At 43.2% G+C, this 13,954-nt stretch overlaps 1 protein-coding gene across 1 annotated transcript; it reads right to left on the bottom strand.

Moving 5' to 3' along the window:
* Window positions 1-3,442: 3,442 nt before the first annotated feature.
* Window positions 3,443-13,218, bottom strand: tbx1 (T-box transcription factor 1). The gene is made up of 8 exons (XM_070833944.1): window positions 13,003-13,218; window positions 11,422-11,761; window positions 8,955-9,056; window positions 8,315-8,486; window positions 7,214-7,369; window positions 6,025-6,092; window positions 5,312-5,412; window positions 3,443-4,484 (listed from the first exon to the last, which is right to left on the bottom strand). Exons 1-8 carry the CDS (start codon window positions 13,184-13,186, stop codon window positions 4,102-4,104), a joined length of 1,506 nt encoding a protein of 501 aa, XP_070690045.1. The 5' UTR covers window positions 13,187-13,218; the 3' UTR covers window positions 3,443-4,101.
* Window positions 13,219-13,954: the final 736 nt, after the last annotated feature.

Genomic DNA, 13,954 nt, shown 5'->3' with positions numbered 1-13,954 from the left:
CCTGATTATTTAGAAAACAGAAATGGTGGAAACGATTTGAAGAAAATAGTCCCTTCGATGTAAGCCATAACCAGTGCTCTCCCTCACTGTTTTATTTATTTCTTTTACATGTGACTTAATGCAAAGGTATCAAGGCTCCTGCCCAGCGGTGCTGGTGTATTTTGATGTTTCGCATAAAATGTCCGTCAGCAGCCTCGTGCACGCCATAAACTGTGGCACCTATTCTTTTAGTCGAGAGGCCACAGAGGGGAAAATGTGAAACATGTGCTGTGTTGTTTAGGTGGAGGTCTCCGGTTGGTTTACCTGGCTTGTTTTTAATAAGTTGTCCCCAGATACGGCAGACGGGCGAGGCTCAGCAGCAGAAATGTACACAGAGGCGAAGGGAACGAATGGAGGCCCTAATAGGCCTGTCACAACAGATGTTCCAGATGCAGCTGAGTGTCAAATGATGCCTTGGGTCACATTATCATCCATCCTCCACCTCGTCATAATTCAATGGCAAGTCCTTGGCGCTGTGTCTCCTGGAGCCTGAGACATCTGGGCACATGAGCTGTTCTAACTGGACCTGAGCAGGTTGCTCTCCTGCTCCGCGTGAAGTGAAGGGTACATTGAAATATTATGCTTGAAAATGGCAGAGACCTGTTGAAAGCATGCTGGAGCGCACTGAGGTGCATGTGTAGAAATGTAATGTGGAAGATATTTTCCAATACAGGCATCATACTCCCCATTTTAGTTGGTATTATGGTGCAGTTCTATATAATTCCTCCAGTAGGCGCAATTTCCCTGATTTGCTACAAAAAATCTCTTATTTAGTTTGTAAAGTTTTAGAAAATCTGTAATCTCAGCCTGTTAAAATATATCCTTTTATCTCAAGTCAATAAAACTGAGCTTCATTAACACAGACTAAGAATGGGGGGGGGGGGGGGGGGGGGGGGGGGAACATTGGTGTTCCTTATCTTAACATGCTCTTAAGACTGTAGGGCAGGATTACAAAATGAGAGCAGCCTCAGGCTTCAATGTCAGGTTTCCCCAGACTGACACGTTCTGCACCAGGGACACTATTTATTAAAAGCACCTCATATGAAGAACATTTTCATGTCTTCACATGGTTTGGTACAAAATAGCACAGCTGTTAATAGCATGATGCTGATAATAATAGTGCAGGCGTGGAGAACACATGAGGGCTGCTTCTTCATTGCAGCACTGAGGTGATGATACATTTACTCCAGCACTGCAATAAGCTATAGATTTGAACCACTTACTACATATACGCTGAATTTTTCTTTTTAATCTGTACTTTTAATATTTCACTACAGTTCAGTGGCTGTCATCGTATTCTTATTAAGTTTGTTTACAGATTAAAATTTCACATCCAAGATATAATATAGTTATTTATTAAACTACCCAATATTAAATGCACTATATGAAATAACCCACATGAATAAATGGCAACGCTAGAAATAATAATCCTATACTACAATTATGATAGCAGCTACTCTCAGCTGCCATTTTTCTGAATCACTTGTAACCTACTTTTACTGTTGATGATAATAATATTCTCTTCCACAGTATTTGCAGATATGTTACTTTATTGCAGAGCTGCTAATTTCCCTCCCTCACTGAAGGAGTCTTTGCTTTGGCAGGGGGCCGCTGCAGCTCCTAGTTTACAGTGTTTTAAAGTGTTTCAACCTAATTGAGCTTTTTAGCAGGACACCTCTGCACCCAAGTGTCTCGGTGGAAATGAAGGGAGCATGATAGTTTCACTAATTCAAAGAAGTAGAAGTAACGGTGGTTTCCACGCTGAGCTGACTTATTTAGACAGCTTACACCAGACTCAGCCTGCCTCATCAGTCTCACTGGTGTTTCCTCTCTGTTGGGAAACCCGGAATTAACCGGATGTCGCCTTTTGGCTCTTCTGTCCCCGCGTGCCCCCGCACCCCGAACCCCGGCGGCGCGTGGACACACCGGGTCGTCTCGCGGTGATCTCCCGCAGCAGGCGGCTTCCTGAGCGGACTACACAGGAACAGCCTGCGTGGGCTACCTATGAGGCGAGTAACACTTTAAAAAACTACATTTCCATCAGGCCTTGGTTTTATAACCAGACTTTAAAAAAACTACTTTGATAGCATATGAGAGATAAAATTGCAATAAAATATTATAAAACATTTTAATAGTCACTGTATTTGAATCCCTCCGAACTTTAAATAGTTTAGACAATTATAGATAAAGTAGCTTTAGCGAAATTAGCACTTTGTCATATATCAGCTATTTAAAAAGAGGCTAATTAGCGAGCATAGACCTTCCGAGCTAGCTTAAAATTAATTGTTAAGACGTCATTGTCCGTCCAGGCTTCATAAGAAAGTCAAATTAAAAAGCGTAGATGTTTTAGTCCCCCCCAAACAAACAGGAAAATTATCCACCCAATTAGTCGGCGTTTAAATGAGTGGAAACATTATTTAACCTTTGACACCTTTACAAGCCATTAAACAGTCAGAGGTCAGGCGCCCTCGGGCATCCTCTTCCCTGCTCTGCGCTCATGGCGGCTGGCTTCAAGCAGAAAAACTACATTATTGACATGAATCATTAGGGAACGTTTCCCTTTGGATCGTGACAGGCTCAAATCCCAAAGCAGGGTTTTTTTTTTTCCAATGAGATTAACCTTGACAACAAAGCATTCCTCATAGGACTTCAAATAGGAGATGGAAATGGCTGCGCAGATAGGAGGGGTGACATTCTTAAAATATCACTCAACTGTCCCATTAAATATGAGCAATGATATCCCTTTGGGCTGAGGGGAAATGTCAGTGCTGTCTTTTTCCCCCCCAGTTTTTATGACATGAAGTGGGTTTGTATTTTCTGGTTGGAAGTTCTTAACACAAATTTCAGAATTTAGATTAAAATAATTTTTAACAGATGATTTGTGCAATAGTATGATAATAAGTTGTATAAATAATCCAGTTACTTTAAGTTATTATCACCTAATGCTTTTTTTAATAAAACTTTTCATGGAAATAATGCAGTCTTGCTACAGATTTTAGTCAATCAGTGGAAGGCTTGAATAGAAAACTGCAGTCTGTAATGTGACCACAGCTATTCGTCAACTGCACACGTGGTTTATCCAAACTAATAAGGAAGTGTGTGTTGAAGTAGGAAGTACGGTCGATGAGTGTATTTATGTGTGTATGTGCTATTTTCATTGATCCAGGTGCAGGTTTCAACATTTGAACTGTGGAGCAGCCTAATGTTTAGACAGCCCTGACTACCAATGACACCTCAACCCAATTCAACAGGGCAAATCCGGTTGGACCTGAACAATGCTATCAGTGAGGTAAGCTTTTTTTTTTTTCCTTTTATAACCCTCCTTCTTCAGCAGTACAACAGCAACCAGAGCTTTGAATGGAAAATCTGCTCAAAGACCATTTTTTTTTATGAATTACAAGAATTTAATGTTTATTTTACAGATACAGAACAGTCATTCTGCTTCATTTATTTACTTTGAATTGCTGCAAGTCAGTGCCAGGGTACAAGCTTCTCAGAGCGGCTCATGATGTTCAGAACGTTTCAAAATCAAATCTTGTTTTTTTCTTTTTTTTTCGTCAAGCAAAAACATTTCATTGTGTTTCAACACCCTCTCTGATAAGCTCAACATGCAAACATCTCGTCTACCTAAGAGGTTGATGGACTATATAACATATGGCTTTTTTGAAAGCAATAAAAACAAGGTAAATCAAAAAGTGCATCCAACACAAAAAAAGAATTCAATTCCAGTCTGTGATCAAAGGTATTGTCCGTGTTAAGGAGAGGTCCCTCCTTTCTCCTCTGTATGCTGGCTCAATGTCTGCACCGCTCAGGTAAGAGGTGCCCTGCTCTGAAGATATTGCCATTTGGATTCAAAGCAGACCCCTTCAAGGCCTCAGAGCAGGTGCCCGTGCTTAACGCAGAGTTGCATTTCCTTTAAATAAATACGGCAGGGTTTATCCAGCAGAAAGGAGTTTCAGCCTGTGAATGCACTCCGTAGCTTGCGTAAGCCATCAAAAGACAGGACTGTGTTGCCCTTCCATTCCCACAGTGCTGTGTGGCGCTGCTGGCGGACAGCAGTCATTATCTGGGCCCGTAGTCATAGTTAGAGGGGCCACTGGTGGCTGAGTACATGTTAGCTGTGGCTGGGTTCATGTGGGGGTGGTACGTGTGTCCTCTGATACTGGGTAAAGGATAGGGCGATGGCCTGGTCTTGGCTCCCAGGTAGTGTTCATAGGTGGTTGGATACTTGTAAGGGTGGTGGTGCAGGGTTTCCGGCTGCAGAGGGTGGGGCTCTGACCGAAGGTCATGGGGAGGGCTGGGTCGACCGCTGGTGAGTGGGACGGCATGGAGGCCTCCCGGGACGGGCAAGGCAGGGCTGAGGACGCGGGACATCAGTTGGTGAGCCGGGTCGGCGTGTATGGGCGTGCCGCTGGGGTCTCGCTCGTACTCCCGCCTGCCGTCCTCTGTGCAGGAAGAGACATGAGAACAGTCAGAGTCAGCCTTTGTGCTGTGAATACTTTGTTATGTAGGTTAATATTTTCCTAAACAGCGAATGTGTTCAGTCGTGCATTCCAAACTACAGTACATCATGACAGAGGCGGCTTTCTGAATGCTCATACTGTAATGTTTTTGCATAGTTTACACTGTGCACTGATTAATAATGAATTATCATTTTATAATTGTAATACTCCCAAAGTGAGCTGTGTTTATTACATTCTTTTAAAATAATGTAATAATTTAAAGGTCTGCATTTGAAACCCAGAAAAAAATTTAAATATTAATTATCTATTATCATTAAAAATGTCCATGCATGTGCAATTATATATTTCAGTCAAAATGTTGCAGAATATATTGCAATTGGAGCTTCAACATTAGTTACATTTAACATGAGTTATACAATTCCTATCAGAAGTTTTTTTAACACCAAGGTAAAACTGTAATAAATATTTGATTGACCAAATAATAATAATAAAAAAAGATGAATCATCATGTTGAAAAAAAAAAAATCAAATTGTCATTGCAGGTTTTACTGTTCTATGAAACAGTGTTCAGTTATATAATAGCATAAGAGCGTCTCCTATGTCAACAGTCTGGCTGATATTTGATGTTTAATTAAAAGCCAGTATTGGCCTGATACTGCAAATGCACCGCTGCACTTCAATTAAGGACACGAAATTAAGACAAAATGTGGTGAAATACGGTAACAGTTAAAAGAACAGCATTCCTCCCAAAGACTGACCAACTTAATGTTAACGTAATGTTAAAATTCAACAAAGAGCGAGCTGCAGACCTTTCTCTGTGCCGTTCTGCTGAGGGGGAGACGACATTGGGTTTCTTGTTCTGGCAAAGGCACTCATTATTGGCAGAGAGCCTGGCCTATGATTCCTGGGCCTGGAGCAGGGAGAATGGATTCAGTTACATACTCATTTAATGAATGTCAAGGGCACAATTTCTTTATTATGTATTAAAATGATGAATGCACATTTTAAGAGTTTACACTGATGCATGTAATGAACATTTGTACATTGGCAGGTCCCCAATTTACAATGAATGACATGTGAGGCAACTTATTACATGAATCAAATTGGCCCTGCTCTATAAAATTATCAAAAATCCCCATAAGCTTAACTGTTATCACTTCAGGTAATGCTTTAAAGAAAAAAGAAAAAGCATTTGGAATAAGTCTTTGCGTTGCTTTCAGCTGCCTGAGTGAACCAGATGGGTGGAGTTAATTCATTGTGTCAGTTAGGACAGTGTCTGGTAATCTGTCAGTGACAGAAAAGCACAGTCGATTGACTTTCAAACAGTATCCAGTGATTTCTAAACAATATCCAGTGATTCCTAAACTTCGCGGCACTCATTGTACTCTTTTATGTGACAAACTCCGCCCATCTGGCACCTGTGTGGAATAAAACTAACAGCAAAACTATTTTGCAAATGCTGTCCTACATTTTTACCCCATGTGGAAACATGCCAATAAGACTGTAGTATTTAAACGCTCACCAGTCCTCTGGGTCACAGTCCCTGAAGCCCTTTGCAAAGGGATTGCTGGCTATCTTCAGCTGTGTGATCTGAAATCCAGGACACAACATTAAATACACGTCAATGCTGCAGACTGTAGACATACACAAAGTCACTGCTTTTAATTTCTATTAGAAAGGACGGCAGTGACAGCCTAGATGGAAAATCTGCTCCGACTTTGAAAGAAATCCCATTTGAACACACTGCTGTCTTTAATAAGATATCTAAACAGTTACAGGTCTGTTGTTCAGCGCTACAGCATCATCCAATATTATTTAAAACACAAGTGCATTCATTTTACCGCCAGTTAATACAGAGCTCATATTGTTGCAGACTGTTTATGTCTGAACTCCTTTGTAGCACTTACAGCTGCCTAGTGCCTCATCTGTAGATTCCCCTACAGGGACAGAACAGCCCTGAGCACAACTTGGACATTATCATAACCTGAATACGTTTTTTACCATCATCATCATTTCACTAGATTTCAAATTCAGTTCTGCTCATTTATATCATTTTGTCTCCATCTCACATTATAATGGTGATGAAATACACACTGGGGTGTAAAAGTATGTAAAAGGCTACAAATCTGTGAGGGACGCCTGTTTTATTCCCCAGCCTGATCCCCATGTGGTCACGGGATCATCACAATCTCAGTAACGCACCGACTCCCACTCTCTGCGCTATTACTTTTTAATTGCTGATGGGAGCCGAATTTTATTCTAATATTTCACTCCTTCCCAGATGCTCCGAATAAGCCATGAGCGTACTGATGAGTGAATCTAAACAGACGCTGAGGCTGATGGGAAACAGCAGGAACACAAGGCACAGTTGTGCGCACATTACGCGCAAAGTGCGCGTAAAGGAGGAGGTTGTGTTTTACCCAACTGAAGACAACTCATTAATTCGTTTAAGCTTTTGCACATTGTAGCGCAGCAATGACAAAACTAAACTATTTTAAATCCTCACTTACTGATCGATATTTGACTTGAAAGTGACCTTGTTCCAGGCCTGCTCTAAAATAAAATCTCACTGTGCCCATAATGTTTGAACAAAAATACAGGCCGGATTTATATGCGTTTAGAATCAGACCACTTCCCCCGATGGAGCCGCTGTCAGTCAGTCTGGACACCACACCATGTGAGTTTCATGCAGGGTAATAAACGCGTCTTACCCGGTGGTTCTGGTACGCTGTGACCGCCGTGAAGCGGGTTTCCTCAAACACAAAGGTTTTGTAATTCTCCTCGGCGTATTTCTCGCTGTCCTTGCGGGGGTCTACGTAAACCACATGAAACCTGGGCTGGTAGCGGTGCATGGAGTTCAGGATGATCTGTAACAGCCAGAGGGAGGATTCACCAGCGTTCATACAGATTCCAGAAGTCAGGTTATTTTATCAATAAATCAATAAAAACATACATAAAATAAATAAAGAATGAGACTGAGCAAATGAGAAAATAAATGATGGTTAGACAGCGAAAAATAAATTAATGTAATACCAGAAAGACAAAACGAGGCAGTTTGTTGAGTAACATTAGAAATGATCTTTTTACTAGATATTAAAACCCTGCCAACCATCTCCAACACACACATTAGTGGACATGAGCACGTTTGATAAATGCCATTAAATGTAGAAACAACCTGATATTCCTGCTGACTGCAGAGAGAATACAGAGAATTAAGCCATGTATAAAGGCCAGTTAATACCGTTGTGTTTCATCCTAACCGTGGAGCCGTAGTGAAGCTCCTCACCACGGCACGTCTCATTCTTTTCGATAGGTTATTTGCTAGAAGATTTCTCTAAATTGGAAACTCCCCCGTTTTCCCTCTGATTTTTACAACTTATTGCAAAGGCGCACGGAAACTCTCGGGCAGAGAGCTGAAATCATTTCCAGTGGTGAAATATTCCACTATCGCGCCGTCAGTTTTGGACTACAGCCCGATGAGCTGTGCCATTTTGTGGACCGAAATAGTCTTTTGGCACCATCTGAATATTAGTCAAAACATCAAGGTTTATGTACCCATCAATGTGAGGGAGATTAAAATGTTAGAATGCTCACCGTGTCCTGAACGGTAATAATCCTTGTGCTGGGACCTACTGTGTCTAACTGGTGAAGCGCAGTTCCCAGTTCATTTTATTTAGATGGTTTTTGAGCCCTTAAGGTGTCAGATTTTACTCCTTGTTCCTGTAATGCAGCTCATTCCACTTCATGTATAGTTTTACTAAATGTCTGTGGCTTTCTGCAGCCGTTGCTCTTGTTAGTCTTTGGGGACTTACATGGCCGTTGTCATCCAGCAGGTTGTTGGTGAGTTTGAGTTTATCAAAAGACACAATCTGCTTCATCCACTGGGCGCCCTTGGCCGGAGAGTCCGGGTGGTAGTGGACCCTGCCCGGTGTGGCCGGGTCGGCTTTACCGGCAACCAGCCACGATGAGCTGTGGAAAGCATACCTGTAAGACCGGAAAGAGTTCATCAGACACTTCAGTGAAAGTCTCTCCTCACGCAAACAAAATGTCCATGTCCACTAAGGACAGTAAATAACATGATCAGAAACAATATACTAGTAAACCAGATCTCTCATATATATATATATATATATATATATATATATATATATATATATATATATATATACACACACACTATAGATATCGTATAGATTAGTTAACTGGAAATATTTATAAATGTTCATTCTGAATATGCAATGCACTAACACGTATGCATGGATTTACATAAATTAATAGCATATGATTAATACCTATATTTGTTAATTACGTGTATGTATATTGTAGTTTTTGACTATAATTCTGTCAGAGGAATTTAACACTGCAGTGTGTGTGAGTTGTGCACCGCGGACCGGACTGAGTGTTTTACGGAGCTGCAGAGACGCGCGTGTGTTTCACTTGTGCAAAGGTTACCTGTAACGTTTGTCGTCTACAGGCAGGAAGTCCATGAGGAGCATGTAGTCAGCCATGGGATCCATCCCAAATATTTTCACTTGGAACGTTGGAAACATTCTCCTGGAAAAGAGGGAAAGAAAAAAAACACGAGGCAACTGTTAAACCCGGGCTTAGAAAGGCTGCTGCTGCTGCTGCTTGTGTTGGTGCGCATTTAATTCTTCTGCTCCACTTCGAATAACAGGATCGTGTGTGTGTGTGTGTGTGTGTGTGTGTGTGTGTGTGTGTGTGTGGACGGGGGTGTCCAACTTTTTTGAATTAATTGGAATTCGTTGCAGGAGCCAACAGATGATTCAGCCCAAATATGTTTCACAAAGCCAGCATGTTTGTGGAGAACACGCCGCTCCAGGCCCACGGAGCGGCATTTGGCCCGAGTTGGAGGCAACAAGAAGACGGAAGCTTCAGGCGATTGGAAATGACGTGATTCAGTCCGTGCGTAACCAGATAAAACTCTCCCTGATCTCTGTTCCACTCTGCGTTTGTTGCCTTTCAGCTCCGCTTTTGTAATTTCTGGCAGGACGCTTTAACTTCTCCTCTGCTCTTTTGATGAGTTCCAGACACATGAAGGTCTCCACACGTGTGAGTGGAAATACACGCGCATAGGTGTTATTTAGGTGGCTTTGACTTATTATTAGGACTTATTATCACTACAGCCACGATGAGAGAATGACCAGGATTGTATTCGTTTGTGAAAAAACACAACCAGGGACATCTAGAGGCAGTGTTCTCAGCAGAATTACACATTAGTGACTTTTATTAACTAATTTCTCTGCTGCGTCGCTGGAAAGTTGAATTCAATCGCTTTTGAAATTTTTGCTGCAAGTTTTGTTTTTGGTAAAGTTCGGTCTGCGCCCATGATGCACAAAAACATTATTATTCTTTTTTGCCTCCACCGCCTGTAGGGCAGATCCATTGCCCCCCAAAAACATCAGATGAGAGCTGAGTAACCCCCCTAGTCAGTGAAAGGGATCCTAAAATCAACGCTCAATTAACGTCAGTGTTGTGGCTAGGTGAGGCTGAAGGAGCCTTAAAGTGATCTGCTGCAGATCTCCTTTCTCCTGTCAGACAGCAGAGAGGGGAAACTCAACCCTCACTTTCAGGATTAAATCCACTGTCTCATGCCTCTTTATATTACTACAGTGCGGCATTAGGGACCTCTTATATTTACCACCTATAGTGTTGACTTATTGAAAATAATGCACACTAAATATTAGTGTAGCGTTTAATTGGTTTTCCACAGGGTCAGAGGTCAGCGCTGCTAACAACTGCGTCTAGTATAAAAGCAGAAAGAAGCATTACTTCTGCCACTATTACTGGTCTAAAATTAGGAAATTAAAAAAAGCAAAATCGAGAAGTCAGTTCTTTATATCCGACCATATTCTGTTTTTAAATTAAAAACCAAATCCGAACCAGATTTTGGTGTATTAATGCAATTTCCGCTCCCACAATGTGTTTTTGTGAGACTGAAGAGGAGAGGAAGGTGGGCAGACACTCCTTTAATGGACTAATAAGAAAAAACAAAGTAAACACGTGTTGAGGCCCGAATAAAAACAAGACTGTAACACTGCAGTCACGTTGTGTAAGAGCTGATCTCCCTTAACGAATGTAAAGACTCCAACATTAAAGGCCACAATATTCCGCGTGACAGCGGTGCGTAAAAGTGGGTCTGACGGTGAGGGGAAACCAGCCGACAGTCCCAGGTATCCTTACTGGGTCTATGAAGGATCAGACCAGCATGCTGTTTACAGCTGACACACGCACAAGCCTCGTCTTCAAAATGTCTCCAGCAGCAAGCCCGAACTGCTTACCTGCACAACTTTGAATAAAATCTATTTTATAAAAAGTAAATAAAGTTAAGTAGCGCAGCTCCGCTCACAGAACAAGGTCACAAGGGGCTTTACCCAAAGTAAAAAAAAGTTTTTTTTTTTTACAAAGCCAGCACAGGTTAAGTGAAGAAACACTTTAGGTGTTAATGTGCAGGATGGAGGGTTTCTGTTAGGTGTCTAGAATACAGCAGTTTTACCCATAAACAGCCCATATGAAGTAAGGAAAACGGCATATAGTTGAATAATGAATTGTGGAAAAAGGTTGTTCATTGTGGACTCTGGAGAAGGAGAGCATATACAGCATTATTACTGAAACTCCTTAGTCCTGTCACTGCTATTTGCACTGATATATTTTCAAATAAAAACACGGATTAGATCAAAATGTGCATCCTGCATGTCCGATTTGCCTCATAAGCAGAAATGCACAGCAATGCCTGCATCTAATATTGAAACACGTCAGTCTTTCGGTGCCGTGGTTCTTCCTCTAATCGGGTAGTTCTGTGTTCCAGTGCAGCTCGGTCTGATCTGGATCGTCAGTCCGGTCTACCCAAATGTGCACAAGGAGAAAAAGTAACTTTGCTCTGTTTCTACTCGGAGCTCACCTGCCAGCCTTGGTGACGATCATCTCCGTGCCCAGCTGATTAAATTCGTCCCATAAAGCTTTCATCTCCAGCTGGACGTTAATGTTGGCCACTTTGGGGTTCTTCTTCACTATAGTTTTGCTGTTCGGAGTGGAGTTGGAGGACGACGAGGAGCAGTTGGGAGTCCCGTTGTCACTCGGCGGGGCCTGGCCCGGGTTAGACCCCGGGTAGTTGTAGCTGTGCTGAGCGGCCGGGCAGGGCTCGAAGTGGGAATCATGTTGGCTGTAGGGGTCCCCGGGGGACGGAGAGAGGTGGTAGCCCCCCGGCGTGTTGAGGCTGCTCAGGCTGCTCGTCGTGAAGGCTGCAACATCGCAAAAATGGGACAGCTGCGTCAGCCACGGACTGGATATGGCTGAAATCATCCCAAAAAACTGGATTTACCAAATATGCCTCGCACTTTAAGTCGGTTATAAGACAGATAGTAAAAACAGAAGCAGGATTCAGTGATCTCCAGATGAAAATGTCACGCACAAATTCAGCCCTTTCGGTTGAAAAGTTTCCGTCTCGGCTGCTTATTAATCCCTGCGGTTGCATCCACTGCCAGCATGCTACAGTCTTCCTGATCTAAAATAGCAAAAGTCCGAATCGCGACGAAATGTCTCCAAAACGCTGCTGTGCTCGCGTAGAATCTCTCAACTATTCGCAGGAACGAGTGCGTGTGAATGAGTTTTTGCGTTGGACCGATTGCGCTGTGCGCGGCCTCTGCTGCGCGCTGCTGCAGTGTGTTACACTGCAACCCAGTCTCCTCTCTTATCTGACGGAGAGGGCCTCCCCTTTGCGATAAAACCGGTTCTTATTTCTATTTAGATAAGGAACTGCAGGTAATGTTCCTTTTCCTCGCCTTGGGACGAGACTGATTGACAGAGAAGTGCGCCCCTTTTTAATGGGCTTTCCGGCACCCATTTAACTTTTGGATAAGGGTATCGCCCACATCACCCCGTTAGCAAACAATAGAGGAGCTGGCCTTCAGAGAGGAGTGTAAACGGGTTACAAGGTAAACACACGCTGATTTGCATGAATAAACAAACAGGCAGCAGGTGACTGTTGCTTTCTCGTTATGGGACAGAGATCTATGGAATGGACATACACCCCTCTCGGAGCTGGATATGCGTATTATGGTCTGTTTTTACCATTACGCGCAGGGTGCCCGTGTAAACCCTCCTCCCCTTGGCTTCATTTTCAATGTATGTGATCCTGTCCACGAATTAAAGTTGACTCTTAGTACAACGCTTTGGGGTTTTGGAATTGGAAACTTTTTTTCCACTCTGGCTGCTTTGTATGCAGACTTCTCCACCCCGGTGGCGATCACCAGGACTGAATTTGCATTATTTTTCATAGTGGGCCAGCTGTGTCAGAATTTCTATTTGCACTCATTTTATTCATATATTCAAAACAATGGAATCATGTGTGGTTTTGCGCGTTGAGTTCAGTTATGCGTTTTGGAAATGTTACTTAATCGAGCAGGCGCGGGGCTGTTCTGTCATTTCAGGGCAGTTGTATACATGTTACAGCAGCTCTATGGGCATCAACAAACAGATTTACCTTCCATTTCCCGGGTGACAGTGCTGTAGTGCATTTTAAACGAACTGTGGTTGTGCAGGTCCGGCTTGTCCAGGCCGGTGCTCTGTTTGTCAAACGCTGCGCTTCCTGCTTGTTCTGCAGCCGAAATCAGAGAGGCAATACTGAAAGCATTTGCCTTTGGAGAGAGGGGACCGCCGTCGTCCATAGGCAAGAGATCGAGTCGGGAAAAGCCGTCCCTCCTCCTCCTCCTCCTCCGCTTTCCAACCGCACAGAAAGCAGGAGAAGGCTGCGCACAATGGAGAAGAACATGCGCCAAAATGGGGTTTTCACATTCCGCCACCGGCGCTCCGTGGGTGCGTGAGTCTGAGGCTGGCGCTCCTCAAAGTATTCCCACGGCTATTGTGAGGACGCGGAAAGCTCCCCTGTGCTCAGATTGATCTGATGAAGCCCCAAACAAGTCCTGGTGTCAAAACACAGTTCATCCGCAGAGAAGAGGGAGAGCTTCCCTTGCTTCTCCTCCGGTCGGTGGCGGGGTGGTGTCATCTGAGTCCTGCCTTGAGGAGAAGCTACTGCTGCTACGAGAATGTCAAAAGTGAGCGAGATCCACGCCTCCCCTGCACCACTAGGAAAAAAGTGTCTGCGCTCTGCACTGGATGTTTTATTTCAATAAGACCGTGTCAGTCATTTGAATTCAAGCCCAACGTCATTGCAATGTCCGGCTTCAAAGTGCGCCACTTTTCCAGTAAATTATGGGCCTATACATGCGTTTGCATATTTTAGCTGTCCAAGCCCAGATAGAGCTGCTCCTGCCCACAGTTTGCCTGGAACATCGGGGGGCTGCGGGGGGAAAATTTAAAAAAAGGCATGAGGAGAGTTCATTCTGAAAATGTAGTTTTCTTTCAAACACACTGATAAGACATAAAAGACTAGAACATTTGGTCACGTTGGTTACCACAGTGTCAGATGTCTGGAT

Source organism: Pempheris klunzingeri, chromosome 7 (assembly GCF_042242105.1).
Source record: "Pempheris klunzingeri isolate RE-2024b chromosome 7, fPemKlu1.hap1, whole genome shotgun sequence".
Lineage (NCBI taxonomy): Eukaryota > Metazoa > Chordata > Actinopteri > Acropomatiformes > Pempheridae > Pempheris > Pempheris klunzingeri.
Note: the sequence above shows the minus strand (reverse complement) of the source record. Positions and strands in the feature narration are given on the sequence as shown.